Raw genomic sequence first — 27,659 nt, 5'->3', positions numbered from 1 at the left:
GTGTTTGATCATTAAAATCCCATGTATTCAGGGCATCAGCTGTGGATATTTAAGTGTCACCAACATCAGACTGATGAGGAACGAGATCGACACATCCGAGGTGAGTCGTCTTTGTCTCTGCGGGTTTCAGGAGGTTTTACATTTCTGTTTAAAGATCTCTAGACTTTGTTCTGCTCTCAAGGTCCTTATCAGACATCAAATCTATGAAACACCTGCACTTTGAAACAACTGAAAGACTTCAGAGGGTCTAGAGGCAGAGCAAGAAAGAGAAAATATAATAAATTTAAAGACTGTTTTATTGTTATGGCTAATTCCAGCAAGAAGGTTCCTGGTTTGAATCCCGGCTGGGGCCCTTCTGTGTGGAGTTTGCATGTTGTCCCCGTGTCTGCGTGGGTTTTCTCCGGGTTCTCCGGTTTCCTCCCACAGTCCAAAGACGTGCAGGTGTTGGGTTCATTGATGACTCTAAATCACCCGTAGGTGTGAATGGTTGTCTGTCTCTGTTCGTCTCTATGTGTCCTGTGATAGACTGGCGTCCTGTCCAGGGTGGACCCCGCCTCACGCCCGATGTCAGCTGGGATAAACTCCAGCCCCCCTGCGACCCCGACCCCGGGATAAGCGGTTGAAGATGAATGAATGTATGAATGTTTGGGCCACTGTCACTAATCTGGGTTTTGATGGTCACGACACAGTTTGTATTTATCTGAGAAAAAGACACTAAACTGTGGGCTGGATGGTGCAGGGAAAGTTCTGTCTAAGAAAGCGACCTGCAGAAAAAACAGGAACCTTAATTTGGTCCAATGGTATTTGGCAAAGTGTGAGTAAGGGTGTGATGATTTACAGGAAGTCCCTCTGGATGAGGAATGGTATGATACAGACATGCTGCATGATCCCCAGGCAGGCCAGCTGACAGTCTTGCCTTGGCCCGGGACAAGATCATCTTATGTTAAATGTTGTGGTACATGTTTATAACTGGTCCTCTGTGTCATCAGGTGATAATCCAGTTGTTCTGTGCTGTGAGAGTCAGTGAGCCTGAGCCATGCGTCCTGTTGTGGTGACTGCCATCCTTCTGGTGGTGATGATGTTCATGTCGGACTCTGCAGCCGGTAAGAACCAAAACACCACAAAATAATGTTCTACACAGAAAACAGGAACATGACACTGACATCTCTTCTTTGTGTCTGTGAAACAGAGAGTCTGGTTGAAATGTGTAGGGACAGATTAAAGCCCATTGCATGTAAACGCAACATCGGTGCGGGCTGGTTCCAGATGGGTGACAACCGCTGTGTGAAGGCGTTCTTCGATAACCCGCATTTGGACTTTGACGGTGCAAAGGTGATAAAAACAAACACACAAACTACACACAGTAAACCTGACATGATGCTGTTCAGACAGTCACTTGTCTCCTGCAAGTACAGCAAAAGTTGTGAGGAAATATTTTTACATTAGTATGTCACCATTTGAGGAAACTAAGGGCGCACTCACACTGTCGTTCTGTACCGCGACCCGGGCTTTAGGGTACTTGTCCCCCCTCCCTCTCCCCCCGCACCCCAGCCCCGTTTGTACTCACACTGCCTGGGCCTCGGAGAATGCTTCTTGCTGCCTATACGTCATCACGCCGTAACACGTCACACGCATTGATGACGTCATGGCGATGCGTGGCTTTGTTTCCAGATCTTTCCGTAGACCTCAGAGTTTTTGTGCGTCTTGTCGACTGTTTTTGAATCTTTTCATCGACCAAATCTGCAGTAAACACTCCACCTCCGCATCACACCTACGTGAACCTTTCGCCGCCATTGTTGTTGTTGTTAAATGTCGGTGCATGGTCCGTCCTTCTATTTACATGTCCGAACAGGCGCACATACTGCTACCGCCGTAGGGCTCGTGCTCGTGCTCGTACACGTGCGCACGCTCGTGCTCGTACATGTGCAAACAGCTCCGCTAAAGCCCACCTCTTTCAAGCGGGCCGTGGACGGCATGCTGGCCGCAGTTATCCGTGGAGCGGGTGCACTCACACTGCTTAAACGTACTAGGCTTTAGCTGAAAAAAACAGTTTTGGCCCGGGACAGAAGGACAGTGTGAGTGCGCCCTAAGAGAAATCTTAGCCACCTCAATTTTAAAGCTCAGACAGCAAAGACCAGATTATTGTACTAGAAGGTGGACCGAGCCAGGAAGAGGAGATGTGCTAACATCTGATTGGCTATAATGCATGAACATGACATTAGGGAAGTGACGCAGTGTCACTGCAGCTGTATCTTGCAGCCTGTAGGGAGTCAGATTGAAGGCGCCAAGAGAATCGTGGCCTTGGCTCCAGAGAGTTTTCAGGTCAGACTAACGGACACAGAAGTAATCTCACAAGAAGTCTTCTAATAAAGAGCTTTCCACTATGATTTGTCTGTGGCCTTTCTGCTCTGTGCCAGTCTCTGTTCTTGGCCTCAAGTTAATAAATTCAGTTTTTTATCCGCGAACCTCCGCATCTGAGTCCTCATTCCTGCCTGGGCCTGACAACACGCTCTTACAGACAATTTCATGCATGTAAACAGCCTTCATGATGACAGACAAGTTCAAATTCAGTGCTGAGGGAGGAAAGGGAATGGTGTGACCCGTTATGAGGGTATGGGCCTAATTATCCTTCTCTCTGTTGATTTCAGAAAGCCTGTCACACGCACAAAAATGGCAACATTAAGGCTGAACTGGTGTCAATCCACAGCATGTTTGAACTGAATACAGTTGAATGCACCATGTACAGAGCCACGACTCAAAAAGCTCATTACTGGATTGGACTCTACCGGATATGGGTAAGCAGTGAATGTTTCTGCTCAGTTCAACTCCAGACTGGTGATCTGTTGTATTTAGTATAAAGTCATAAAATTCTTTCTAGACCTATTTCTATATGTAAAGTGTTTTTAGACATTTTTTGCTATGATTTGAAACTATATTTACAATTGTATTATTTACTTATTTGGTTATTTTCAGCTTAGTGATGCTGTTAATGCACTAATTTGGTTGGATGGGACTCCACTGGATTTCACCAGATGGGCCGGTGGCCAGCCAGACAACTTATGGTTGAATGAGCGTTGCGTTGAGATGAACTACTGGTGTAAGTAAACAAAGACGCAGCCGGGGAAGTCATCATTCAATATAAAATAAAGCATCCTCAGATAAGAAAACTACTTGTTTAGGATTAGGCAAAAGAGATAAATCTTGGTTAGGTTGAGGACAAACACTGAGTGTAACTAAGGGTCAAATTGACTGAAAGTCCTTAACTGGTCCCAGTGATTCAATGCTCGAGGCCGACTGCTCCACACAATATCCATCAAAAGTGAAGCATCAGAGAGGTGTGTACAGGATGTGATTCTGAGTCTGCCACAGTTTTTAGTAACAGAGCTGTAGACTCCTCATGCAGAGAGGCACGAGGTCAAGGGAAGGACGAGGTGGATCTTAGAGTAGTTTACATTATTATAGAACAAAGCAGTCAGCACAGACTTATGATTCATAGCAAGTTAACAGTGTTTAAAGTTGGAAACACTCCTGAGAGACATCAGAACCATTAATGAAATCTTTCCTCTTTTGTGTTTTCCAGCGTGGGGACTCTGGAACGATCGGTACTGTGATGCTCATTTGCCCTACGTGTGTGCAATTAGAGTCTAGGTCAGTGTGAACATGGAGAGCTGCAGATGGACCAGTCTGCTGCACCTGTAACCACTGGAGGCTCCTACATTTACTGAGATGGGGTGGCATTACATGACGCTACACATTGGTTGATTTGTTCTGTTTAATCCTGAATCTCCTTAATCAAGCATCAATAAAAGCATCTAAAAAAAACAGCAGAGTTTCCAGAACCTTCTTCATGTCTTGATTGAACCATGTTCAAAGTTTACTGTAGCACCCTCTTGTGGCGGTTTTTTGTCAGTTCTCATCTGAAGTCATATTTTTAACAATTTAGAGATTTGGAGTTGTGTGAGCTGGCAAGTGCACCCCAGTAAATGATAAATACCTGCTTCATATCTTTAGCACCTTTAGAAAGTTTGGTCCCCACATGTTGGTGCACAGACTCATTGCATGGCAGCCTCTGCCGTCGGCGTATGAATGGGTGCTGTCGGTATTATTACTCATGATCAGATTATTGGATTATTTGAGTAGCCTCAATAAACGTATGGTTAATCAATTAATATTAGCTATCACAAATAATTATCAAAGATAATACCAAAAAAGGCTCTAGTTGATATTCGTGTTCATGACATTTCAAACAATGGCGGTGAAAGGTTCACGTTGGTGTGATGCGGAGGTGGAGTGTTTACTGCAGATTTGGTCGATGAAAAGATTCAAAAACAGTCGACAAGACGCACAAAAACTCTGAGGTCTACGGAAAGATCTGGAAACAAAGCCACGCATCGCCATGACGTCATCAATGCGTGTGACGTGTTACGGCGTGATGACGTATAGGCAGCAAGAAGCATTCTCCGAGGCCCAGGTAGAGTGAGGACAAACGGGCCTGGAGGGGGGGACAAGGACCCTAAAGCACGGGGCACGGGAGGGACACACAGTGGGAGGGCGCCCTTAATGTGCACAACACAAATATCTGTATATGAATGGACAGAGTGTCAGTGTTTCTGAAATGTTAGAATCATATCACTGAGACATTCGGGCTACTGCTGAAGAGCTGCCGGCCTTTATTTATTGTTATAAGACTTTGAGAAATAGTAACATTCAGTTTATGGTACTGATGTACGTCATTGATACAATTATTTTGTTTCTTACATAACAAGACTTACAGAAATCACCTCTGAGCACAAATGCTTATTACTTCTCATCATGAATATACTTTTAATACAAATCTGATTTAGATTCTGGTTATTCATTTGAAAATACTTTTCTACACACGTTTATATATATTACTTTATTTATATTGAATACTGTTTATAGTTAGCCCTATAATGATCAACTGCACTGTTTAGATTCTCATTTTGCTTTTACTTGTCTGATTGTCTTTTGTTAACCTGTTCTTCCCTGAGCCCCCGCCGACGGGGGCTATCAGGCAATATAACAACATCCCCCTCTGCAGCAACATGTAGTTTGCATACAGACACACATGCTGCATAGCCACAGAAAGCTAAGAATCGCTTCTACACGCTCATATAAACCATTCCTATGACCAACAAACACAGTTACAACACCGAGCGATCAAACAATGTGAAGCGAAAACACAGAAATACGAGTGAAACAGACAAATAAAGCTGGCGCAGTGGCTGCTCTGATGCCAGCAAGATTTCACTGCATCCACTCCATGCATAACAGGTTAACCTGTTCTTCCCTCTGCTATGGAGTGGATGCAGTCTTTGAGAGCTTAGTGTAACTGAACACTGAACATGGTAAATGGTACTTATACGGCACCTTTCTAGTCTTCCAACCATTCAAAGCACTTTCACAATACTTTACACATTTACCCTTTCACACTATAGGTACAACCAACTTTATACAGCCGGGGTCATTATTATTTTTCTTCTTCTATGGATGATTCAGAACTGTTTTATAATACAAACACACGTCCAAAGTGTTTGTCTTCTCTGTTTGATGTGAGAAGACTTCAGGGTAAGGAGGATACCTGCAGAAAACTCAGATCAGATGCCAAAACCACCTGAACATGCCAATATTCTACTATTGTTCCACAACCAGGGACGGACTGTGACAAAGTGGCTGATATTCCTGTAGTCTTACCATTACTTTGTGTAACATTTCAACACTCACTATCCCGGGTTTGTTTGTGTTCAAACTGTTACCAATCTTACATCAAGTACTGGTTTAATTCAAAGCAATCACACAACCCTAGTTTAGTATCAGTTAATTTTATTAAGTTGCAGGTTTGAATAGTAAATACAACTTCACAACAAATAGCATTTATATTCCCTATTTCTTCGTCCCTTTGTCCGCCATGCAGGAATGTTTGGGGAGAAGCTTTCGAGCATTTCTGAGTTTTTTATGGTGTTGATGACGTCCTCGCTGACATCATGGGACAAATCCAATGTAGGAGGTTTATTTTCCATCCATCCATCTTCAACCGCTTGTCCCTAACGGGGTCGCGGGGGGGCTGGACCAAAGTCAGCCTTTCTATCCTTAGACCTTAAGACTGGACAGAGTAGCAGGTCAATGCCATTGTTCATGGACATGAAGGGCAGGTGGGCTTTCTCTCTAATTGATGTGTTTGTTTTTCAATCACTCTGTCTGATGTACGTGTTGCCTGTGTTGTTGAGTGAATCAAGTTAAATAAATGGACACTTCAGACAACCTTTTTTTATTTTTGTGACCAAACTGCTGTATTATTCACTCTTAGTGCTTCTGCCAAAGTGTTTTATTGGTGTTTGCTTTTATATTTCTTCTGTTTGCTCGTTCAACTTCGTGTTTGACTGCTGCCATTTCAGACGGTGCCACACCCATCTGCCCGCCCTCGCTGCCCAACTCCTCTATCAGCTCACCAGTATATTTACCACGCACTTCCACCAGCCCATTGCTAGATTTTTCTGAGTGCCAGCATCCAGTAAAGTTATTTTCAAACCAGAATTGTTGCCTCTACCAAGCCTCTCCTTCATTAAGAGAAGATACAGGTGAGTCTCATTTTTGAAATGTTCTGTGCTTAATAATTAAATCACATGAATTCACTCAATGTTTAACTGAGGGAAAGATGAGACTGACATGGAGATGCTGAAGGAGAGACGATCTACACAACTGAGGAGAGTCGTCTTGGCTCTGAGGGTTTCAGCAAAACAGAAAAGGATCTTTATGTTTTAAATTTCATTATAAAATATCTCAGCTCTGTGTCCTCTGTGTCCTCTGTGTCATCAGGTGATATTCCAGTTGTTCTCTGCTGTGAGAGTCAGTGAGCCCTGAGCCATGCGTCCTGTTGTGGTGACTGCCATCCTTCTGGTGGTGATGATGTTCACGTCAGCCTATGCAGCCGGTAAGAACCAAAACATCACAAAATTATGTTCTACACAGAAAACAGGAACATGAAACTGACATCTCTTCTTTGTGTCTGTGAAACAGAGAGTCTGGTTGAAATGTGTAGGGACAGATTAAAGCCCATTCCATGTAAACGCAACATCGGTGCGGGCTGGTTCCAGATGGGTGACAACCGCTGTGTGAAGGCGTTCTACGATAACCCGCATTTGCACTATGACGGTGCAAAGGTACAAACTACACACAGTAAACCTGACCTAATGCTATTTAGACAGTCACTTGCCTCCTGCAAGTACAGCAAAAGTTGTGAGGAAATATTTTTACATTAGCATGTCACCATTTGAGGAAACTTGTTTTTAGAGAAATCTAGATCCAACTAGAAGGTGGACCGAGCCAGGAAGAGGAGATATGCCTACATCTGATTGGCTATAATGCATGACCATGACATTAAGGAAGTGACGCAGTGTCACTGCAGCTGTATCTTGCAGCCTGTAGGGGGTCAGATTGAAGGCGCCAAGAGAATCGTGGCCTTGGCTCCAGAGAGAATGTGTAGCCTCGCCGTGAGAAGTACCAGACCAACTTGGTGTCTCTGCACATACATGCTCTTACAGACAATTTAATGTATGTCAACAGCCTTCATGATAACAGACAAGTTCAAATTCAGTGCTGAGGGAGGAAAGGGAATGGTGTGACCCGTTATGAGGGTATGGGCCTAATGATCCTTATCTCTGTTGATTTCAGAGAGCCTGTCACACGCACAAAAATGGCAACATTAGGGCTGAACTGGTGTCAATCCACAGCTGGTTTGAACTGAATACAGTTGAATGCACCATGTACAGAGCCACGACTCGAAAAGCTCATTACTGGATTGGACTCTACCGGATATGGGTAAGCAGTGAATGTTTCTGCTCAGTTCAATTCCAGTTTTGAGACATTTTTTATGCTATGATTTGAAACTATAATTACAATTGAATTGGAAAACCAGTTTTTCTTATTTTGTTATTTTCAGCTTGATGGCACTGTTACAGATCTAATTTGGGTGGATGGAACCGAACTGGATTTCACCAGATGGGCCGGTGGCCAGCCAGACAACTTATGGTTAAATGAGCAGTGCGTTGAGATGAACTACTGGGGTAAGTAAAAACGCAGGAGGGGAGGTCATCATTCAATATAAAATAAAGGGAAGGAAAGTAGTTGTACATTATTATATTACAAAGCAGTCAACACAGACGTAAAATTTATAGCAAGTTAACAGTGTTTAAAGAAAAGTTGACAAACACTCCTGAGAGACATCAAAACCATTAATCCTGAAATCTTCACTGTAACTGAATCTCATGTTTTTCCTCCTTTGTGATTTCCAGCGTGGGGACTCTGGAACGATCGGCACTGTAGTGCTTACTTGCCCTACGTGTGTGCAATTAGAGTCTAGTCCAGAGTGAACATGGAAAGCTGCAGATGGACCAGTCTGCTGCACCTGTAACCACAGGAGGCTTCTACATTTACTGAGATGGGGTGGCATTACATGACGCTACACAGTGGTTGAATTGTTCTGTTTAATCCTGAATCTCCTTAATCCAGCATCAATAAAAGCATCTAAAAAAACAGCAGAGTTTCCAGAACCTTCTTCATGTCTTGATTGAACCATGTTCAAAGTTTACTGTAGCACCCTCTTGTGGCAGTTTTTTGTCAGTTCTCATATGAAGTCATATTTTTAACAATTTAGAGATTTGGAGTTGTGTGAGCTGGCAAGTGCACCCCAGTAAATGATAAATACCTGCTTCATATCTGTAGCACCTTTAGAAAGTTTGGTCCCCACATGTTGGTGGACAGACTGTGCTGTCGGTATTATTACTCACGATCAGATTATTATATTATTTGAGTAGTTCCAAGAAACCTATGGTTAATCAATTAATGTTAGCTATCACAAATAATTATCAAAGATAATACCAAAAAAGGCTCTAGTTGATATCAGTGTTTCTTGGGGCACCACCCTTAAAAAGGGACATAGACAGCTATAAAAAGTCTAATGAAATATAATACACTATTAAGTAAGGATTATGCTTAATATTTAACCCAATAATCACTGACAAAATATCTTTCTCTGTAGCTATTTAGTTGAAGGATTTGAGAGTTCTACCAGAAGAGGTTGGCACATTCATCTTTGTGTAATATCAAATAAACAGACATATTGGAAACACAAACATTTAGCACTCCTCTCTACCACCAACACCAGCGAGTCCAGTTTCATGCCGACCACAGAGCCGGCTCGCCTGATCAGTTTATCCGGTCTGGAGGTGTCCTTCTTGGATATGCTGCCCCCCCAGCACACCACAGTGTAGAAGGGGACACTGGTGATCACAGACTGGTGACACATGCACAGCAGTTTGCTGCAGATGTTGAAGGATCGTAGTCTCCTCAGGAAGTACAACCTGCTTTGTGTCTTCCTGTACAGGTGACTAGTGTGTGTGTTGTCCAGTCTAGTTATTGTCCAGCCACAGCCCGAGGTATCTTTACGAGTCCATAGCCTCCACTTCAGCTCCCTCTAGCAGGACTGGTCAAGGCCTTGGTCTGGACCTCCCAAAATCAATGACCAGCTCCTTCGTCTTGGAGGTGTTGAGATGTAGATGGTTAGTGTTGCACCAAAGAGCAACATCCCCCACCAGACTCCACTCCATGCATAACAGGTTAACCTGTTCTTCCCTCTGCTTTGGAGTGGATGCAGTGAAATCTTGCTGACATCAGAGCAGCCACTGCGCCAGCTTTATTTGTCTGTTTCACTCATATTTCTGTGTTTTCGCTTCACATTGTTTGATCGCTCGGTGTTGTAACTGTGTTTGTTGGTCATAGGAATGGTTTATATGAGCGTGCAGAAGCGATTCTTAGCTTTCTGTGGCCATGCAGCATGTGTGTCTGTATGCAAACTACATGTTGCTGCAGAGGGGGATGTTGTTATATTGCCTGATAGCCCCCGCCGGCGGGGGCTCAGGGAAGAACAGGTTAATACATATTTACAGATTTATAAAGCCAAGGTATGCGTCTTCTAATTGTTGAGCACATGACAAAAGATAACTTGAAACTTGTCTTAAATTTGTGGACAACGTCACATCTTGAATATCATATAATCATAAGCTATTTTGAGATGTTCCTCTAAGGCAGGGGTCTGCAATTTGGGCACAGTAGACAATCTTGCAAAGGAAACACCTGTAATCTAGGATATAAAGGTGATTTTTTTTAAAAATGTTATGTCAAACTAAAATATGCGTCACATCCTTGGTCTATGGCCTAGCGCCTTTCACTGCAGGTGGCTTACCTGGAGTTTCAGACACGTGCTGTACGCCACCCGTGGAAAAATCCCCCCAGAAAAACCTGCTATGCCTGATATGTGATGAGAAATTAGCGAATTTTATAAAGGTAATAATAGGAATAAAATGTACTAACTAAATGTAATAACAGTTTTCTTTATTGTCGTTCTATAATTTCACAATTATCATATAGCTTGATATAAACCTTTACAATATCATCCAATATGCTTTGCCGCTACAGGCAAATTTTAATTGGTGGAAGAGGGGGAAAAATGGCTCTTTTGATAGTAAAGGTTGCGGACCCCGGTTGCTCTAAGGCCTGTACTAACACTGAAAATAACATGTTAACTTAGTTTAAGTGATTCAACTAAATTATTTCTCTGAAGTTCTTTTTTTTTCTGTCGAGACTCGTTCTGTCAGTATCCTCCTCTCTTCCTTTTTGTGTGAGTTTGTCTCCCTCTGTCTGTTTTTCCCTGCATGTGTTCTTCCCTCTTGTCTCTGTCACCTAGGTCCGGTAGGCGTTCCCCCCCCAGCGGCAGCCTGTTACGCTGATCACCTGAACCACTACTTATACCCTGAGCTGACAGGCATGCAGCGCCGGACCGTTGTCGACCCTTTACTGGTAAAACTATCCCCGCCAGATTGGCATCCCCTTTCTCCTTGTGGTTTCATGCTCCCCGTCGTTAAGTTTACTAATCGTATTTGTTTCTGTTTCTCCGTAGTTTCCCGTGTTCCTGTTTTCCGTCCGTCTCCCTGACTCTTCCGTCGGCTCCTCATTCCTGTTTTTCCCTCATTCGTCTCGTCATTTGTATTACCTGTTTACTCTGTAGTGGTTTTGCGTTTGTCTGTTTAGTATCATTAAACGTTTGTTTGTACTTTTACTTCGTGTCCATGTCTGCACTGGGTCCATGTTATTTATGTACCGTTCATGACATTTACAGCCTTATTTGGTGACATCTCTCCGTTCTTGGTCATGTGTCAGAGTGTCTGCAGAAGGCACAACATGACCTTTATATGGTGTTTAGGGGTCGCTCTCTGATGCAGATCATACTGTTACTGATCACAAACTTCACAGTCTTTGAGAGCTTAGTGTAACTGAACACTGAACATGGTAAATGGTACTTATATGGCACCTTTCTAGTCTTCCAACCATTCAAAGCCCTTTCACAATACTTTACACATTCACCCTTTCACACTTTAGGTACAACCAACATTATACAGCTGAGGTCATTATTATTAATTTCATCTTCTATGGATGATTCAGAACTGTTTTATAATACAAACACACGTCCAAAGTGTTTGTCTTCTCTGTTTGATGTGAAAATACTTCAGGGTAAGGAGGATACCTGCAGAAAACTCAGATCAGATGCCAAAACCACCTGAACATGTGAATATTCTACTTTTGTTCCACAACCAGGGACGGACTGTGACAAAGTGGCTGATAGTCCTGTAGTCTTACCATTACTTTGTGTAACATTTCAACACTCACTATCCCGGGTTTGTTTGTGTTCAAACTGTTACCAATCTTACATCAAGTACTGGTTTAATTCAAAGCATTCACACAACCCTAGTTTAGTAACAATTCATTTTATTAAGTTGCAGGTTTGAATAGTAAATACAACTTCACAACAAATAGCATTTATATTCCCTATTTCTTCGTCCCTTTGTCCGCCATGCAGGAATGTTTGGGGAGAAGCTTTTCGAGCATTTCTGAGTTTTTTATGGTGTTGATGACGTCCTCGCTGACATCATGGGACAAATCCAATTGAGGAGGTTTATTTTCCATCCATCCATCTTCAACCGCTTGTCCCTAACGGGGTCGCGGGGGGGCTGGACCAAAGTCTGCCTTTCTATCCTTAGACCTTAAGACTGGACAGAGTAGCAGGTCAATGCCATTGTTCATGGACATGAAGGGCAGGTGGGCTTTCTCTCTAATTGATGTGTTTGTTTTTCAATCACTCTGTCTGATGTACGTGTTGCCTGTGTTGTTGAGTGAATCAAGTTAAATAAATGGACATTTCAGACAACCTTTTTTTATTTTTGTGACCAAACAGCTTTATTATTCACTCTTAGTGCTTCTGCCAAAGTGTTTTATTGGTGTTTGCTTTTACATTTCTTCTGTTTGCTCGTTCAACTTCATGTTTGACTGCTGCCATTTCAGACGGTGCCACACCCATCTGCCCGCCCTCGCTGCCCAACTCCTCTATCAGCTCACCAGTATATTTACCACTCACCTCCACCAGTCCATTACTAGATTTTTCTGAGTGCCAGCATCCAGTAAAGTTATTTTCAAACCAGAATTGTTGCTTCTACCAAGCCTCTCCCTCATTAAGAGAAGATACAGGTGAGTCTCAGTGTTGGTGTCTTGTAATTGTTTTTAAAAATGCATTTTTTGAACTGTTCTGTGCTTAATGTCATCAGGTGATATTCCAGTTGTTCTGTGCTGTGAGAGTCAGTGAGCCCTGAGCCATGCGTGCTGTTGTGGTGACTGCCATCCTCCTGGTGGTGCTGATGTTCGGGTCAGCCTATGCAGCCGGTAAGAACCAAAACATCACAAAATAATGTTCTACACAGAAAACAGAAATACTAAACTGACGTCTCTTCTTTGTGTCTGTGAAACAGAGAGTCTGGTTGAAATGTGTAGGGACAGATTAAAGCCCATTGCATGTAAACGTTACATCGGTGCGGGCTGGTTCCAGATGGGTAACAACCGCTGTGTGAAGGCGTTCTACGATAACCCGCATTTGCACTATGACGGTGCAAAGGTGATAAAAACCAACACACAAACTACACACAGTAAACCTGACATGATGCTGTTCAGACACTTACTTGTCTCCTGCAAGTACAGCAAAAGTTGTGAGGAAATATTTTTACATTAGTATGTCACCATTTGAGGAAACTTGTTTTTAGAGAAATCTAGATCCAACTAGAAGGTGGACCGAGCCAGGAAGAGGAGATATGCTAACATCTCATTGGCTATAATGCATAAACATGACATAAGGGAAGTGACCCATTGTCACTGCAGCTGTATCTTGCAGCCTGTAGGGAGTCAGATTGAAGGCGCCAAGGGAATCGTGGCCTTGGCTCCAGAGAGAATGTGTAGCCTCGCCGTGAGAAGTACCAGACCAACTGGGTGTCTCTGCACATACATGCTCTTACAGACAATTTAATGTACCTTAACAGCCTTCATGATACCAGACAAGTTCAAATTCAGTGCTGAGGGAAGAAAGAGAATGGTGTGACCCGTTATGAGGGTATAGTCCTAATTATCCTTATCTCTGTTGATTTCAGAAAGCCTGTCACACGCACAAAAATGGCAACATTAAGGCTGAACTGGTGTCAATCCACAGCATGTTTGAACTGAATACAGTTGAATGCACCATGTACAGAGCCACAACTCGAAAAGCTCATTACTGGATTGGACTCTACCGGATATGGGTAAGCAGTGAATGTTTCTGATCAGTTCAACGCCAGTTTTGAGACATTTTTTGCTATGATTTGAAACTATAATTACAATTGAATTGGAAAACCAGTTTTTCTTATTTTGTTATTTTCAGCTTGATGGCACTGTTACAGATCTAATTTGGGTGGATGGAACTGAACTGGATTTCACCAGATGGGCCGGTGGCCAGCCAGACAACTTATGGTTAAATGAGCAGTGCGTTGAGATGAACTACTGGGGTAAGTAAAGACGCAGGAGGGGAGGTCATCATTCAATATAAAATAAAGGGAAGGAAAGTAGTTGTACATTATTATATTACAAAGCAGTCAGCACAGATGTATAATTTATAGCAAGTTAACAGTGTTTAAAGAAAAGTTGACACACACTCCTGAGAGACATCAGAACCATTAATCCTGAAATCTTCACTGTGACTGAATCTCGTGTTTTTCCTCCTTTGTGTTTTCCAGCGTGGGGACTCTGGAACGATCGGCACTGTAGTGCTTATTTGCCCTACGTGTGTGCAATTAGAGTCTAGGTCAGTGTGAACATGGAGAGCTACAGATGGACCAGTCTGCTGCACCTGTAACCACAGGAGGCTTCCACATTTACTGAGATGGGGTGGCATTACATGACGCTACACAGTGGTTGATTTGTTCTGTTTAACCCTGAATCTCCTTAATCCAGCATCAATAAAAGCATCTAAAAAAACAGCAGAGTTTCCAGAACCTTCTTTAAGTCTTGATTGAACCATGTTCAAAGTTTACTGTAGCACCCTCTTGTGGCAGTTTTTTGTCAGTTCTCATCTGAAGTCATATTTTTAACAATTTAGAGATTTGGAGTTGTGTGAGCTGGCAAGTGCACCCCAGTAAATGATCAATACCTGCTTCATATCTTTAGCACCTTTAGAAAGTTTGGTCCCCACATGTTGGTGCACAGACACGTGGTCCTTAGTACAACAGAAAAACAATAATATGTGTGTGTGCGTGTATGTTTGTGTGTGTGTGTGTGTGTGTGTGTGTGTGTGTGTGTGTGTGTGTGTGTGTGTGTGCATGTGCATTGCTTAATTTCGCTCACACATGCATATTGTAGGTACTTCAGTTTTCTGTAATGGGACAAAATTTATAAACGATCAAATATCGTAGAGAAGAAGTTCAGTTAAAACCATGATGCATAAAAACAACAACAAGTTCCAGAAAGGCTTCATTTTGTGTTCCTGGTTTACAGGGAGGGAGGGAACTGTATACAAACTGCATTCAGTTAATTATGTATGCAATGTTTTTCTCTTTAAATCACATAATAATAAAATACATACGGTTGTTTGACACTAACTACAGATTTGAAGGTATTTCCAAAACACCAAAAGACTCTAAGACTATTTTCTGCACAATGAAAAATGGCGCTGTGGCGCATTAGCATATAATAAATCCAATGTTTTATTGTCTCTGGTAGGGCAGTCGACAGACTGATGGAAATTATTTAAGGTGCTGTGTAATGAGGCATGATCAAAATCACCTGTTATAATCATGAACGCATCTGAATAGACTTAGACTCAGACTTCTCTCCTCCTGCAAACTCCTGCAGGGAAACTGAGTTTCCAGCAGCTTAAAAAAACACAAGGGAGGTATAAAAAGTACAGTATATCTGCAGGTATCCTCCCTACCCTGAAGTCTTTTTAAATAAAAGAGAGAAGACAAACACTTTTAACTTGTGTTTGTATCCGGCAGTTCTGAATCATCCTTAGAAGAAGAATAATAATGACCCCGGCTCCTCCAGTCTGCATGTTGAAGTCCTCCTGAAGGCTTGGCACATGGTGTGTGAACCTGCATCTGAAGAGGCAGATTAGATCCTGATGAACAGGTGGCCCCTTGCATGGTAGTCTCTGCCATCAGCGTATGCATGCGTGTTGTAGGTATTAGGACTCACGATCAGATTATTAGACTGAGTAGCCTCAATAAATCTATGGTTAATCAATTAATATTAGCTATCACAAATATCTATGAAAGATAATACCAAAGGAGGCTCTTGTTGATATCAGGGTTTCTTGGGGCACCACCCTTAAAAAGGGACATAGACAGCAATAAAAAGTCTAATGAAATATAATACACTATTAAGTAACGATTACGCTAAATATTTAACCCAAAATATCTTTCTCTATAGCTATATAGGGCGCCCTCCCACTGTGCCTCCATCCCGTGCCCCGTGCTTTAGGGTCCTTGTCCCCCCTCCAGGCCCGTTTGTACTCACACTACCTGGGCCTCGGAGAATGCTTCTTGCTGCCTATACGTCATCACGCCGTAACACGTCACACGCATTGATGACGTCATGGCGATGCGTGGCTTTGTTTACTAATCTTTCCGTAGACCTCGGAGTTTTTACACGTGCAAACGTGCTTTACTAAAGCCCACGGACTGTGGCCGGCCAGTTGGCCGCAGCTAGGCGCGAAACGGTTGCACTCACACTGGTCAAATGAGCTAGGCCGTAAATCCTGTTTTGGCCCGGTGCGTAAGGACAGTGTGAGTGCCCCCTAAGGCATTAAGATGTAGTGTTAGACCTTAAGACTGGACAAAGAAACAGGTCAATGCCATTGTTCAGCCCATTGACAGCACTGAGCAGAGCCAACATGCCATTGCACCATATATGATCACATGTAAAATATAAACTTGGCAAACCTTTTTTTTTTTAGGGCTTTGACCAAACAGCTGTATTTGTCACCCTTAGGGGTTCTGTCAAAGTATTGTGTTGGTGTTTGCTTTTACATTTCTTCTGTTTGCTCATTCAACTTTTTGTTTAACTGCTGCCATTTTGGACACTGCCCCACCCATCTGCCCACCCATCTGCCCACCTCCCCCATCAGCTCACCAGTATATTTACCCCTCACTTCCACCAGTCCATTACTAGTGCTTTGTGCGAAGCACAGTCAATTTATTTCAAACCAGAATTGTTGCTTCTACCAAGCCTCTCCCTCATTAAGAGAAGATAAAGGTGAGTCTCAGTGTTGATGCCTTTTTATTGTCTTTGAAAATCCATTTTTGAACTGTTCTGTTTTTGATAATTAAAATCACATGAATTAACTCAATGTTTAACTGCGGGAAAGATCGTATCTGACCCAGGAAAAGTTTGGGATAATTTTGGTACATGTATATAATTGTTCCTCTGTGTCATCAGGTGATATTCCAGTTGTTCTCTGCTGTGAGAGTCAGTGAGCCCTGAGCCATGCGTCCTGTTGTGGTGACTGCCATCCTTCTGGTGGTGATGATGTTCACGTCAGCCTCTGCAGCCGGTAAGAACCAAAACATCTCAAAATACTGTTCTGCACAGAAAACAGGAACATGAAACTGACATCTCTTCTTTGTGTCTGTGATACAGAGAGTCTGGTTGAAATGTGTAGGGACAGATTACTGCCCATTGCATGTAAACGCAACCTCGGTGCGGGCTGGTTCCAGATGGGGAACGACCGCTGTGTGAAGGCGTTCTACGATAACCCGCATTTGAACTATGACGGTGCAAAGGTGATAAAAACCAACACACAAACTACACACAGTAAACCTGACCTGATGATGTTCAGACAGTTACTTGACTCCTGCAAGTACAGCAAAAGTTGTGAGGAAATATTTTTATGTTAGTATGTCACCATTTGAGGAAACGTGTTTTTAGAGAAATGAGACGTACTTAACTCTCACACAAGGATGGGCACAGGGTGGATCTTAAATTGCCAGAGCAACAGCATGTTTGCCCTCTTTAGCTAAGCTGCTTCTCTAGAAAGATGGATAAACAATAAGTATTTTAAGTTTCGCATAAACACGCCAAAGATAATCATCATCTCGACTAAACTTCTCATTGGCTATAACGCATAAAAACAACATTAGCTGTAGTGACGCAGTGTCCCTGCAGCTGTATCTTGCAGCCTGTCAAACACACTGTCCGGGGAAAAATAAACATTACCTATCAGATGTAATCTATATTTGATTCAGACCACAAAGTTTCAGATTCAGTCCACAGAAATTGAACGGACAGAAAGGGTTGATTTACAGTACGATTTCCGGTAAGCTCTATATCTACATTTTGTTCCTGTCTGTGACATCTTCTTCATATACACAGTGAAACTGCAGTGCTGTTAAGGCACCAGTATGACTGCTAAACACCATTTCACTATTGATAACAATAGGTGAGACATCCAATCTCTAAATTGTCTGCAGTCAACATTCAGTCATTCGCTGTTCAGAAAGGCTGTTTGACCTCTTCAACCTGTTGAGAGGGATGCAGAAATAAAAAAAAAAAACGGTTTGACGCAGTGCCAGAGCAAGTGCAAGATGCTCTTACATAAATGCTCTTACAGACAATTTCATATATGTTAACAGCCTGAGTGAGAAAAGGGAATGGTGTGACCCGTTATGAGGGTATGGGCCTAATTATCCTCATCTCTGTTGATTTCAGAGAGCCTGTCACATGTACAAAAATGGACCAATTAAGGCTGAACTGGTGTCAATCCACAGCATGCTTGAACTGAATATAGTGGAATGCACCATGTACAGAGCCACGACTCGAAAAGCTCATTACTGGATTGGACTCTACCGGATATGGGTAAGCAGTGAATGTTTCAACTCCAGACTGGTGATCTGTTGTATTTAGTATAAAGTCATAGATGTTGTCCAGACCTATTTCTATATGTAAAGTGTTTTGAGACATTTTTTATGCTATGATTTGAAACTAAAATAACAATTGAAACTAAAACCTGTATATCTTATTTTGTTATTTTCAGCAAGGCTCTATTGCATCACTAATTTGGTTGGATGGAACTCGACTGGGTTTCCAAAGATGGGCCGGTGGCCAGCCAGACAACTTATGGTTAAGAGAGGATTGCGTTGAGATGAACTACTGGAGTAAGTAAACAAAGACGCAGGCGGGGAGGTCGTTATTTAATATAAAATAAAGCAATGTTTGGTTCCTCAGATGAGAAAACTACTTGTTTAGTATAAGGCAAACAAGAAAAACCTTGGTTAGGTTCAGATGATAAAACTGAATGTTTAGGTCGAGGACAAACATTGAGTGTAACTAAGGGTCAAATTGACTGAAAATCCTCAACTGGTCCCAGTGATTTAATGCTCCAGGCTACCCGCTCCACACAGTATCCATTACAAGTGAAGCATCAGAGAGGTGTGTACAGGATGTGATTCTGAGTCTGCCACAATTTTTAGTAGAGAGCCACGAGGTCAAGGGAAGGACGAGGTGGATCTTAGAGTAGTTTACATTATTATAGAACAAAGCAGTCAGCACAGACTTATGATTCATAGCAAGTGAACAGTGTTTGAAGTTGACACACACACCTGAGAGACATCAGAACCATTAATGAAATATTCACTGTGACTGAATCTCATGTCTTTCCTCCTTTGTGTTTTCCAGCGTGGGGACTCTGGAACGATCGGCACTGTGGTGCACGTTTGCCCTACGTGTGTGCAATTAGAGTCTAGTCCAGAGTGAACATGGAGAGCTGCAGATGGACCAGTCTGCTGCACCTGTAACCACAGGAGACTTCTACATTTACTGAGATGGGGTGGCATTACATGACGCTACACAGTGGTTGATTTGTTCTGTTTAACCCTGAATCTCCTTAATCCAGCATCAATAAAAGCATCTAAAAAAACAGCAGAGTTTCCAGAACCTTCTTCATGTCTTGATTGAACCATGTTCAAAGTTTACTGTAGCACCCTCTTGTGGCGTTTTTTTTCAGATCTCATATGAAGTCATTGTTTTAACAGATTAGAGATTTGGAGTTGTGTGAGCTGGCAAGTGTACCCCAGTAAATGATAAATACCTGCTTCATATCTTTAGCACCTTTAGAAAGTTTGGTCCCCACATGTTGGTAGAAAGACACGTGGTCCCCATTACAATAGAAAAACAATAATATGTGTGTGCGTCTGTGTGTGCGTTCGTGTGTGTGTGCGTGCGTGTGTGTGTGTGTGTGTGTGTGTGTGCATTGCTTAATTTTGCTCACCCATGCATATTGTAGTTACTTCAGTCTTCTGTAATGGGACAAAATTTAAAAACGATCAAATATCGTAGAGAAGAAGTTCAGTTAAAACCATGATGCATAAAAACAACAAGTTGCAAAAAGGCTTCATTTTGTGTTCCTGGTTTACAGGGAGGGAGGGAACTGTATAAAAACTGCATTCAGTTAATTATGTATGCAATGTTTTTCTCTTTAAATCACAGAAAACAAAATACATACGGTTGTTTAACACTAACTACAGATTTGAAGGTATTTCCAAAACACCAGAAGACTCTAAGACATTTTCTGCACAATGAAAAATGGCGCTGTGGCGCATTAGCATATAATAAATCCAATGTTTTATTGTCTCTGGTAGGGCAGTCGACAGATTGATGGAAATTATTTAAGGTGTTGTGTAATGAGGCATGATTAAAATCACCTGTTATAACCATGAACGCATCTGGATTATTGTTATCTTTGATAATTATTTGTGATAGGTAATATTAATTGATTAACCATAGGTTTATTGAGGCTACTCAGTCTAATAATCTGATCGTGAGTCCGAATACCTACAACACACATGCATACGCTGATGGCAGAGACTACCATGCAAGGGGCCACCTGTTCATCAGGATCTAATCTGCCTCTTCAGATGCAGGTTCACACACCATGTGCCAAGCCTTCAGGAGGACTTCAACATGCAGACTGGAGGAGCCGGGGTCATTATTATTCATGTCTTCTTCTAAGGATGATTCAGACCTGCTGAATACAAACACAAGTTAAAAGTGTTTGTCTCCTCTCTTTGATGTGGAAAGACTTCAGGGTAGGGAGGATACCTGCAGTGAACTAATTCCACGATGAGCGCTAACAGACAGATCAACAGTCTATTCTACAACCCCAATTCAGATGAAGTTGGGACATTCTGTGAAATCTACACTACTGTGCAAAAGTTTTCATGTGATCCCAGACGGACTGGATGATGTTGAGATCAGGGCTCTGTGGGGCCTCACCATCACTTCCAGGACTTCTTCTTCTTCTTTACGCTGAAGATAGTTCTTAATGACATTGGCTGTATGTTTGGGGTCGTCGTCCTGCTGCAGAAAAACATTGAGGGTATTGCATGATGGATAAGTATCTGCCTGTATTTCTCAGCATTGAGGACACCATTAATCCTGACCAACTCTCCAACTCCATTTGCAGAAATCAAACCCCAAACATTCAAGGAACCTCCCCCATGCTTCGCTGTTGCCTGCAGACAGTATCATACCGCTCTCCAGCCCTTTGGTCATCAAATTTTCAGTCAAAAGACCCTGCTGCCATTTTCCTGTAAACCAGTTCCTATGTTTCCATGCATAGTTGAGTCACTTGGCCTTGTTTCCATGAGGACTACTTCTGACCAGCCTACTGGGGACAGTACATGGGTGTACCTGGGTCCCACTGGTTTTTGCCAGGGGGGGCAAGTTCCCTAAAGCACGAGGCACATTAAGGATGGACAGTGTGAGTGCACCCTAAGTTCCCTTGGCCGACCACTCCCTCTGCGACCCTCAAACGATACCTGTTAGCAACTTAAAGCCCACCTCTCCCAAACGGTCCGTGGCTGGCAAGTGTGTCAAGCCAAGACGCAGTACGGTTGCACGGTACGGTTCGGTCAAACAAACCAGACTTTAGCGGTGAGACGTGCTTGGCCACGGTACGGATGGACAGTGTGAGTGCGCCCTTATTGTTGATGCTCTGTCGGTGGAATTCTTTCCCATTCTTGCTTGATGTTCGACTTCAGTGACTCAACAGTCCGGGGTCTCTGTCGACATATTTTGCACTTCACAATGCGCCAAACCTTGTCAATCGTCTACCCAGCATGTTCTGGGTCTACCCTGGGGTATGTCACTTGTCTGACATGCCCTAAAGCCTCTAACATGCACCCTGATCAGATTCATGAACCACCTGAACATGCAAAGACTCTGCTTTTATTGGACAATAGACAAACTGTGTGAAATCATTGTAAATGTGTTGACTAAGCTCAGGTTACTTAAACAAGTGTTTTCTCATCAGATCTTTTGATACTTTCCAGTCAATCTCTTACTGACGGGGTCCCTCATTCAGGGAAGAAGTGGAAGATGATCTCTGTTCTCTGGGCTGCAGCACACAGGTCCTGTGTCTCAGTGTTGACTCGACTGAGTTGAGTTGAGGACACTTGTCTTGTTATTATTCTATTTTTTAAATTTCATTCTTTCTTTGATCTGTGTTTGACTTGACTGAGTTGAGTTGAGGACAGTTGTATCATAAGGTATTTAATTTTAATTGCATTCTGTGTTTGATCATTACAATGTCATGCATTCAGGGCATCAGCTTTGGATATTTAAGTGTGAGCAACATCAGACTGATGAGGAACGAGATCGACACGTCCGAGGTGAGTCCTCTTTGTCTGTGCGGGTTTCAGGAGAGCAGGAAATGACCTTTAGAGGTTCTACATTTCACTTTAACCCTCCTGTTACCTTCATATTGTACTAACGATGTTTTTCCTTGGGGTCAATTTGACCCCAGCGATTTAAACATCCAGAAACTGATCAGAATGAAAGTTGTTGCTCCAGTTTTTACGTCTAATGTACTCTTTGTGTATTTGTTGACTTCTTAAATAACATTTTAAATTAAACACCTTCTTATACGTGTGTTTGGAAATATACTGGAAAAAAAAAACAAATATCTCACTAATTTACCTTAAACTGGATTGAAGGACGTTCGTGTGTGTTTAAAAGTAAGTAAATTATTAATAAGTACAATTTTATGTTATTTATAACATTTGGATTCAAAGCCATTCCCATTATCAAGCACAGTAGCGTGTGTTTCTGAATATTTTTATTGTAAAATAGATAAAAATAATAATGATTATATCGTCCAAATGATCAATTTGACCCAAAGGAACATTGATGCGACAATTTGTGTAAAAATACAGTACTAGTAAAGTCCTGGATAATTAAATGTTGTGGTACATGTGTTTAACTGGTCCTCTGTGTCATCAGGTGATATTCCAGTTGTTCTGTGCTGTGAGAGTCAGTGAGCCCTGAGCCATGCGTCCTGTTGTGGTGACTGCCATCCTTCTGGTGGTGATGATGTTCATGTTGGAGTCTGCAGCCGGTAAGAACCAAAACATCACAAAATACTGTTCTACACAGAAAACAGGAACATGACACTGACGTCTCTTTGTCTCTGTGATACAGTGGACATGAGTGAAGACTGTAAGAAGGATCCGCCTATTCCATGTAGACAGAGCAGCGCTGTCGGCTGGTTCCAGTTGGGCACCGACCGCTGTGTGAAGGTTTTCCACACGCAGCATATGACGTTTTGGAACGCAGAGGTGATAAAAAGAAACACACAAACCACCAGTGTTGGGCATTTTACTTTAAAAAGGAGATTAGTTACACTGACTAGTTACAAGATTAAGTGAATTAGTTGCTGAGTTTCAAATGAGTTTGGCCGGAGAATCGGAGCAGCGGGGGCGGTGCTGCAGTCGCTCTACCGCACCGGTTAATCTTGGTTCCTACCCTCACCTGTGGTCATGAAAGCTGGGTCAGGACCCAAAGAACCAGGTCCAGGTCCAAGCGTCTGAAATGTGTTTCCTCAGGAGGGGGTCTGGAGTCTCCCTTAGAGAGAGGGGGAGAAGTTCAGCATCCGTGAGGAACTCGGAGTAGAGCCGCTGCTCCTTTGCGTTGAAAGGAGCCAGTTGAGGTGGTTCAGGATCATCTGGTAAGGATGAACCCATGGCGCCTCCCTAGGGAGGTGTTCCAGGCACGTCCAGCTGGGAGGAGGCCTCGGGGAAGACCCAGGACCAGGTGGAGAGATTAGATCTCCACACTGGCCTGGGAACGCCTCAGGATCCCCCAGTTAGAGCTGGTTAATGTGGCCCAGGAAGGGGAAGTTTGGGGTCCCCTGCTGGAGCTGCTGCCCCTGAGACCCGACCCCGGATAAGAGGCTGAAGATGAGATGAGATGAGATGTTTCAAATGATAAACGTAAATATGATGTTACGTTCTAGTTCATATTTTAACGCTCAAATGTGTCAAAGCATTTGGACCCAACTCCCCCTTCTTTAGGGGAACTGGAAAAACATGTTAGATTATTTATAAAGTATTTTCTGATGACAGAGGAAAGGGAACGTGAACGGCCTTCATGATGGCAGAACTAAATGAGGGAATGGACCAATCATCAGTGAGCCTCCGGCCTCATTCTCCTTATTTCTGTTTACTTCAGAGAACCTGTAACAGCTACAGGAACGGCGAGCATAAGGGTCATCTGGTGTCAATCCACAACATGGATGAACAGGATCAAGTGGAATGCACCATGTACAGAGCCACTACTGGAAAACTCCATTACTGGATCGGACTCTACAGGGTAACGGTAAGCAGCGAACGCTTCGGCTGAGTTCAACTACAGTCTGTGCATCTGTTGGATTGGACATTCTTCATTTTCAGCTTCTGGAGCAGTGAATATGATATAGTATATGAGATATAGTAAGGTGAAATTTCAGCAGCATGTACGCCTACAGAAATGTGTGTCTGACAGGGTGGTAGGCAACACTGGGGCCCCACAGGGGACTGTCCTCTGTCTCTGTCTCTGCACCCTCTGGGTGGGGCCGGGGCAGTGGGCTGACGGACGCAGACACCAACAGACTGAAGACACTGATCAGGAGGGCCGGTGACGTCGTGGGGGAGGAGCTGGACACCCTGAGGACCGTGGCAGAGAGGGGGATGCTGTCCAGGCTCCGTTCATCCTGGACCAGGTCTCCCACCCTCTCTACAACACACCGGCCCAGCAGAGGAGCACCTTCAGCAGAAGACCCCCCCCCCACACCCACCCAGATGCCCCACAGAGCGCCACAGGAAGTCTTTCCTGCCTGTGGTCATTAAACTATACAACGCATCCCAAGGAGAGTCTGTCACCCGCTCTCTGTGATACGGACTCAATCATAAACAGTCTGTTCTTTGCACGTCTTTACTGACTTTGCACGTTAATACAGTGCTTTTGATCTGTATTTATTACCACCAATGACCTCTGTTCCATTTTTAGGCGTTTGGACATTTTGCTTGGACGGATGGAACGAGTCATGACTTCTCCAGCTGGGCCGGGGGCCAGCCAGACTACGCTTGGGGTATCGAGAACGGCATTGAGATGAACTACTGGGGTAAGTAAACACAAACCATGAGGGGAGGTCATAATAAAGATAAAACAGTATCAAAACTTTTAATATCCTGAAGAATGTTTATCAAAGCAGCACAAAGAACAGGACAGGGGAGTTTGAATCTACATAGAGACTCAGATTTATCAGTGTCTTTGTTTGGTTAGCTTCAGGCAACAACACTATACGACAAGGTTTAGGCAGTTATACAACATGGTTCAGATTAGGCTGCAAAACTACATGTGAGTACAAACGAGCCTGGAGGCGGGGACAAGGACCCTAAAGCACGGGGCACAGGACGGACGCACAGTGGGAGGGCGCCCTACGTTTCCTTGGCCGACCACTCCCTCTACGACCCTCAACGACGCCTGTTTCTTTGTTCTTCTTCAAAAGAGCTTGAGCAGCACATCTTGAAACCCCAGCTGTGCTCGTACATTTGCAAACATGCTTTACAAAAGCCCACCTCTCACAAACGCTCCGTGGCCAGCAAGCGTATCGCGCCAAGACGCAGTACGGTTGCACTCACACTGGTCAAAGGAACTAGACTTAGGGCACACTCACACTGTTCCTCCGTCCCGTGCCCCGTGCTTTAGGGTCCTTGCCCCCCCCCTCCAGGCCCGTTTGTACTCACACTACCTGGGCCTCGGAGAATGCTTCTTGCTGCCTATACGTCATCACGCCGTAACACGTCACACGCATTGATGACGTCATGGCGATGCGTGGCTTTGTTTCCAGATCTTTCCGTAGACCTCGGAGTTTTTGTGCGTCTTGTCGACTGTTTTTGAATCTTTTCATCGACCAAATCTGCAGTAAACACTCCACCTCCGCATCACACCAACGTGAACCTTTCGCCGCCTTTGTTGTTGTTGTTAAATGTCCGCGCATGGTCCCTCCTTCGTTTTTCTACGTCCCAACAGGCGCACAGGAAATGACCTCAGAACCGCCGTAGGCCTCGTGCTCGTACACGTGCGCACGCTCGTGCTCGTACACGTGCAGACGTGCTTTACTAAAGCCCACCTCTCTCAAACGGGCCGTGGACGGCCAGCTGGCCGCAGTTATGCGCGGAGCGGTTGCACTCACACTGGTCAAACGCACTAGACTTTACCCGAAAAACCTGTTTTGGCCCGGTGCGGAAGGACAGTGTGAGTGCGCCCTATAACTGTATGGTGAGGTTTCGGCCATAAAACTACTTGGTTAGGTTTAGGCCAAGCACTTGGTACAATTAACAGTCAAACTGAGTAATAATGCTACATGAGTCCCAGTGATTCGACGCTGGAGGCCGACTGCTCCACACAGTATCCATCAAAAGTGAAGCATCAGAGAGGTGTGTACAGGATGTGATTCTGAGTCTGCCACAGTTTTTAGTAACAGAGCTGTAGACTCCTCATGCAGAGAGGCACGAGGTCGAGGGAAGGACGAGGTGGATCTTAAAGTAGTTTATTATAGAACAAAGCAGTCAGCACAGACTTATGATTCATAGCAAGTTAACAGTGTTTAAAGTTGACACACACCTGAGAGACATCAGAACCATTAATCCTGAAATCTTCACTGTTACTGAATCTCATGTCTTTCCTTCTTTGTGTTTTCCAGACTGGGGACTCTGGAACGATCGGTACAATGACGATGCTTTGCCCTACGTGTGTGCAATTAGAGTCTAGTCCAGAGTGAACATGGAGAGCTGCAGATGGACCAGTCTGCTGCACCTGTAACCACTGGAGGCTTCTACATTTACTGAGATGGGGTGGCATTACATGACGCTACACAGTGGTTGAATTGTTCTGTTTAATCCTGAATCTCCTTAATCCAGCATCAATAAAAGCATCTAAAAAAACAGCAGAGTTTCCAGAACCTTCTTTAAGTCTTGATTGAACCATGTTCAAAGTTTACTGTAGCACCCTCTTGTGGCGAGAGGCCAGTTTACTATTTTTTTGTCAGTTCTCATATGAAGTCATATTTTTAACAATTTAGAGATTTGGAGTTGTGTGAGCTGGCAAGTGCACCCCAGTAAATGATCAATACCTGTTTCATATCTTTAGCACCTTTAGAAAGTTTGGTCCCCACATGTTGGAATACAGACACGGGGTCCCCATCACAACAGAAAAACAATATGTGTGTGTGTGTGACAAAATTTAATAACCCACAAATATCGTAGAAAAGAAGTTCAGTTAAAACCATGATGCATAAAAACAACAAGTTCCAAAAAGGCTTAATTTTGTGTTCCTGGTTTACAGGGAGGGAGGGAACTGTTTACAAACTGCATTCAATTGATTATCTATGCAATGTTTTTTCTCTTTCAATCAGAGAAAAAACAAATACATACGGTTGTTTAACACTAACTATTAATTACTGGAAAAAGAAGGATGGCTTCCTAAGCCTGTGAGTGTTCTCATGTGTCCAGGTCGTCGTTATTCCCAAAGCAATTTCAGTCAAAAGCAACTGGACTTGGTTATTTGTCAAGGAAGACGTTTCACCTCTCATCCAAGAGGCTTCATCCGTTCATGTACACATCTGACCAGGCTGGGACTGGACCAGGACAAGGACCAGGACCAGGATCAGGATCAGGACCAGGACCAGGACCAGGCTGGGACTGGACCAGGACCAGGGTCCAGGCTGGGACTGGTCCAACTAACTGGTGTGGAGATCCAGGTATTTAACCTCTCTCAAGGCCGATGATGTCACTGGAACCCTTTGTGCTCCACGTGCCAATGACTGCCGTTGGAGTGACAGTTGTTGGTGGGAAGTAGGTTTCGACTTTTGGCGCACTCACACTGTGCCTCTGGACCGTGCCCCAGGATGTTTTACGGCTAAA

General features: G+C 43.5%; 4 protein-coding genes across 9 annotated transcripts in view; 3 read left to right on the top strand and 1 right to left on the bottom strand.

The window, feature by feature from the left end:
• The window catches only part of LOC310966441 (C-type isolectin Sp-CL4-like), a 301,712-nt gene that overhangs the window by 17,734 nt on the left and 256,319 nt on the right, over positions 1 to 27,659 (bottom strand). The gene's annotated exons all lie outside the window — the stretch shown is intronic.
• On the top strand, positions 79 to 26,681 carry LOC310963310 (C-type isolectin Sp-CL4-like). Of its 5 annotated transcripts, XM_083936052.1 has the most exons (6): positions 79 to 100; positions 990 to 1,103; positions 1,190 to 1,332; positions 2,649 to 2,795; positions 2,974 to 3,097; positions 3,581 to 3,816. In XM_083936052.1, the coding sequence occupies exons 2-6, from the start codon at positions 1,037 to 1,039 to the stop codon at positions 3,646 to 3,648; spliced, it is 549 nt and encodes a 182-aa protein (XP_083792178.1). In that variant the 5' UTR covers positions 79 to 100; positions 990 to 1,036; the 3' UTR covers positions 3,649 to 3,816. The 5 variants fall into 5 exon arrangements, with proteins under 5 accessions (XP_083792178.1, XP_083792181.1, XP_083792179.1 ...); XM_083936055.1 differs by lacking the exons at positions 79 to 100; positions 1,190 to 1,332; positions 2,649 to 2,795; positions 2,974 to 3,097; positions 3,581 to 3,816 and adding exons at positions 22,897 to 23,033; positions 23,926 to 24,072; positions 24,742 to 24,856; positions 26,441 to 26,681 and having other exon boundaries at positions 996 to 1,103; XM_083936053.1 differs by lacking the exons at positions 79 to 100; positions 990 to 1,103; positions 1,190 to 1,332; ... (1 more) ...; positions 2,974 to 3,097; positions 3,581 to 3,816 and adding exons at positions 16,859 to 16,975; positions 17,062 to 17,204; positions 18,130 to 18,276; positions 18,455 to 18,575; positions 19,096 to 19,242.
• Positions 6,498 to 8,546, top strand: LOC310964348 (C-type isolectin Sp-CL4-like). Its single transcript, XM_083937439.1, has 6 exons — positions 6,498 to 6,599; positions 6,838 to 6,952; positions 7,039 to 7,181; positions 7,693 to 7,839; positions 7,961 to 8,084; positions 8,313 to 8,546. Exons 2-6 carry the CDS (start codon positions 6,886 to 6,888, stop codon positions 8,378 to 8,380), a joined length of 549 nt encoding a protein of 182 aa, XP_083793565.1. The 5' UTR covers positions 6,498 to 6,599; positions 6,838 to 6,885; the 3' UTR covers positions 8,381 to 8,546.
• LOC310945032 (C-type isolectin Sp-CL4-like) lies at positions 12,504 to 14,398 on the top strand. 2 transcript variants are annotated; one of them, XM_083910972.1, is made up of 6 exons: positions 12,504 to 12,597; positions 12,675 to 12,789; positions 12,876 to 13,018; positions 13,545 to 13,691; positions 13,811 to 13,934; positions 14,163 to 14,398. In XM_083910972.1, the coding sequence occupies exons 2-6, from the start codon at positions 12,723 to 12,725 to the stop codon at positions 14,228 to 14,230; spliced, it is 549 nt and encodes a 182-aa protein (XP_083767098.1). In that variant the 5' UTR covers positions 12,504 to 12,597; positions 12,675 to 12,722; the 3' UTR covers positions 14,231 to 14,398. The 2 variants fall into 2 exon arrangements, with proteins under 2 accessions (XP_083767098.1, XP_083767099.1); XM_083910973.1 differs by having other exon boundaries at positions 12,525 to 12,597; positions 12,687 to 12,789.

This window comes from Echiichthys vipera, assembly GCF_963691815.1.
Source record: "Echiichthys vipera genome assembly, chromosome: 1".
Classification (NCBI taxonomy): domain Eukaryota; kingdom Metazoa; phylum Chordata; class Actinopteri; order Perciformes; family Trachinidae; genus Echiichthys; species Echiichthys vipera.
The sequence above is the reverse complement of the archived record's forward strand: the minus strand, read 5'-3'. Positions and strand labels throughout refer to the sequence as shown.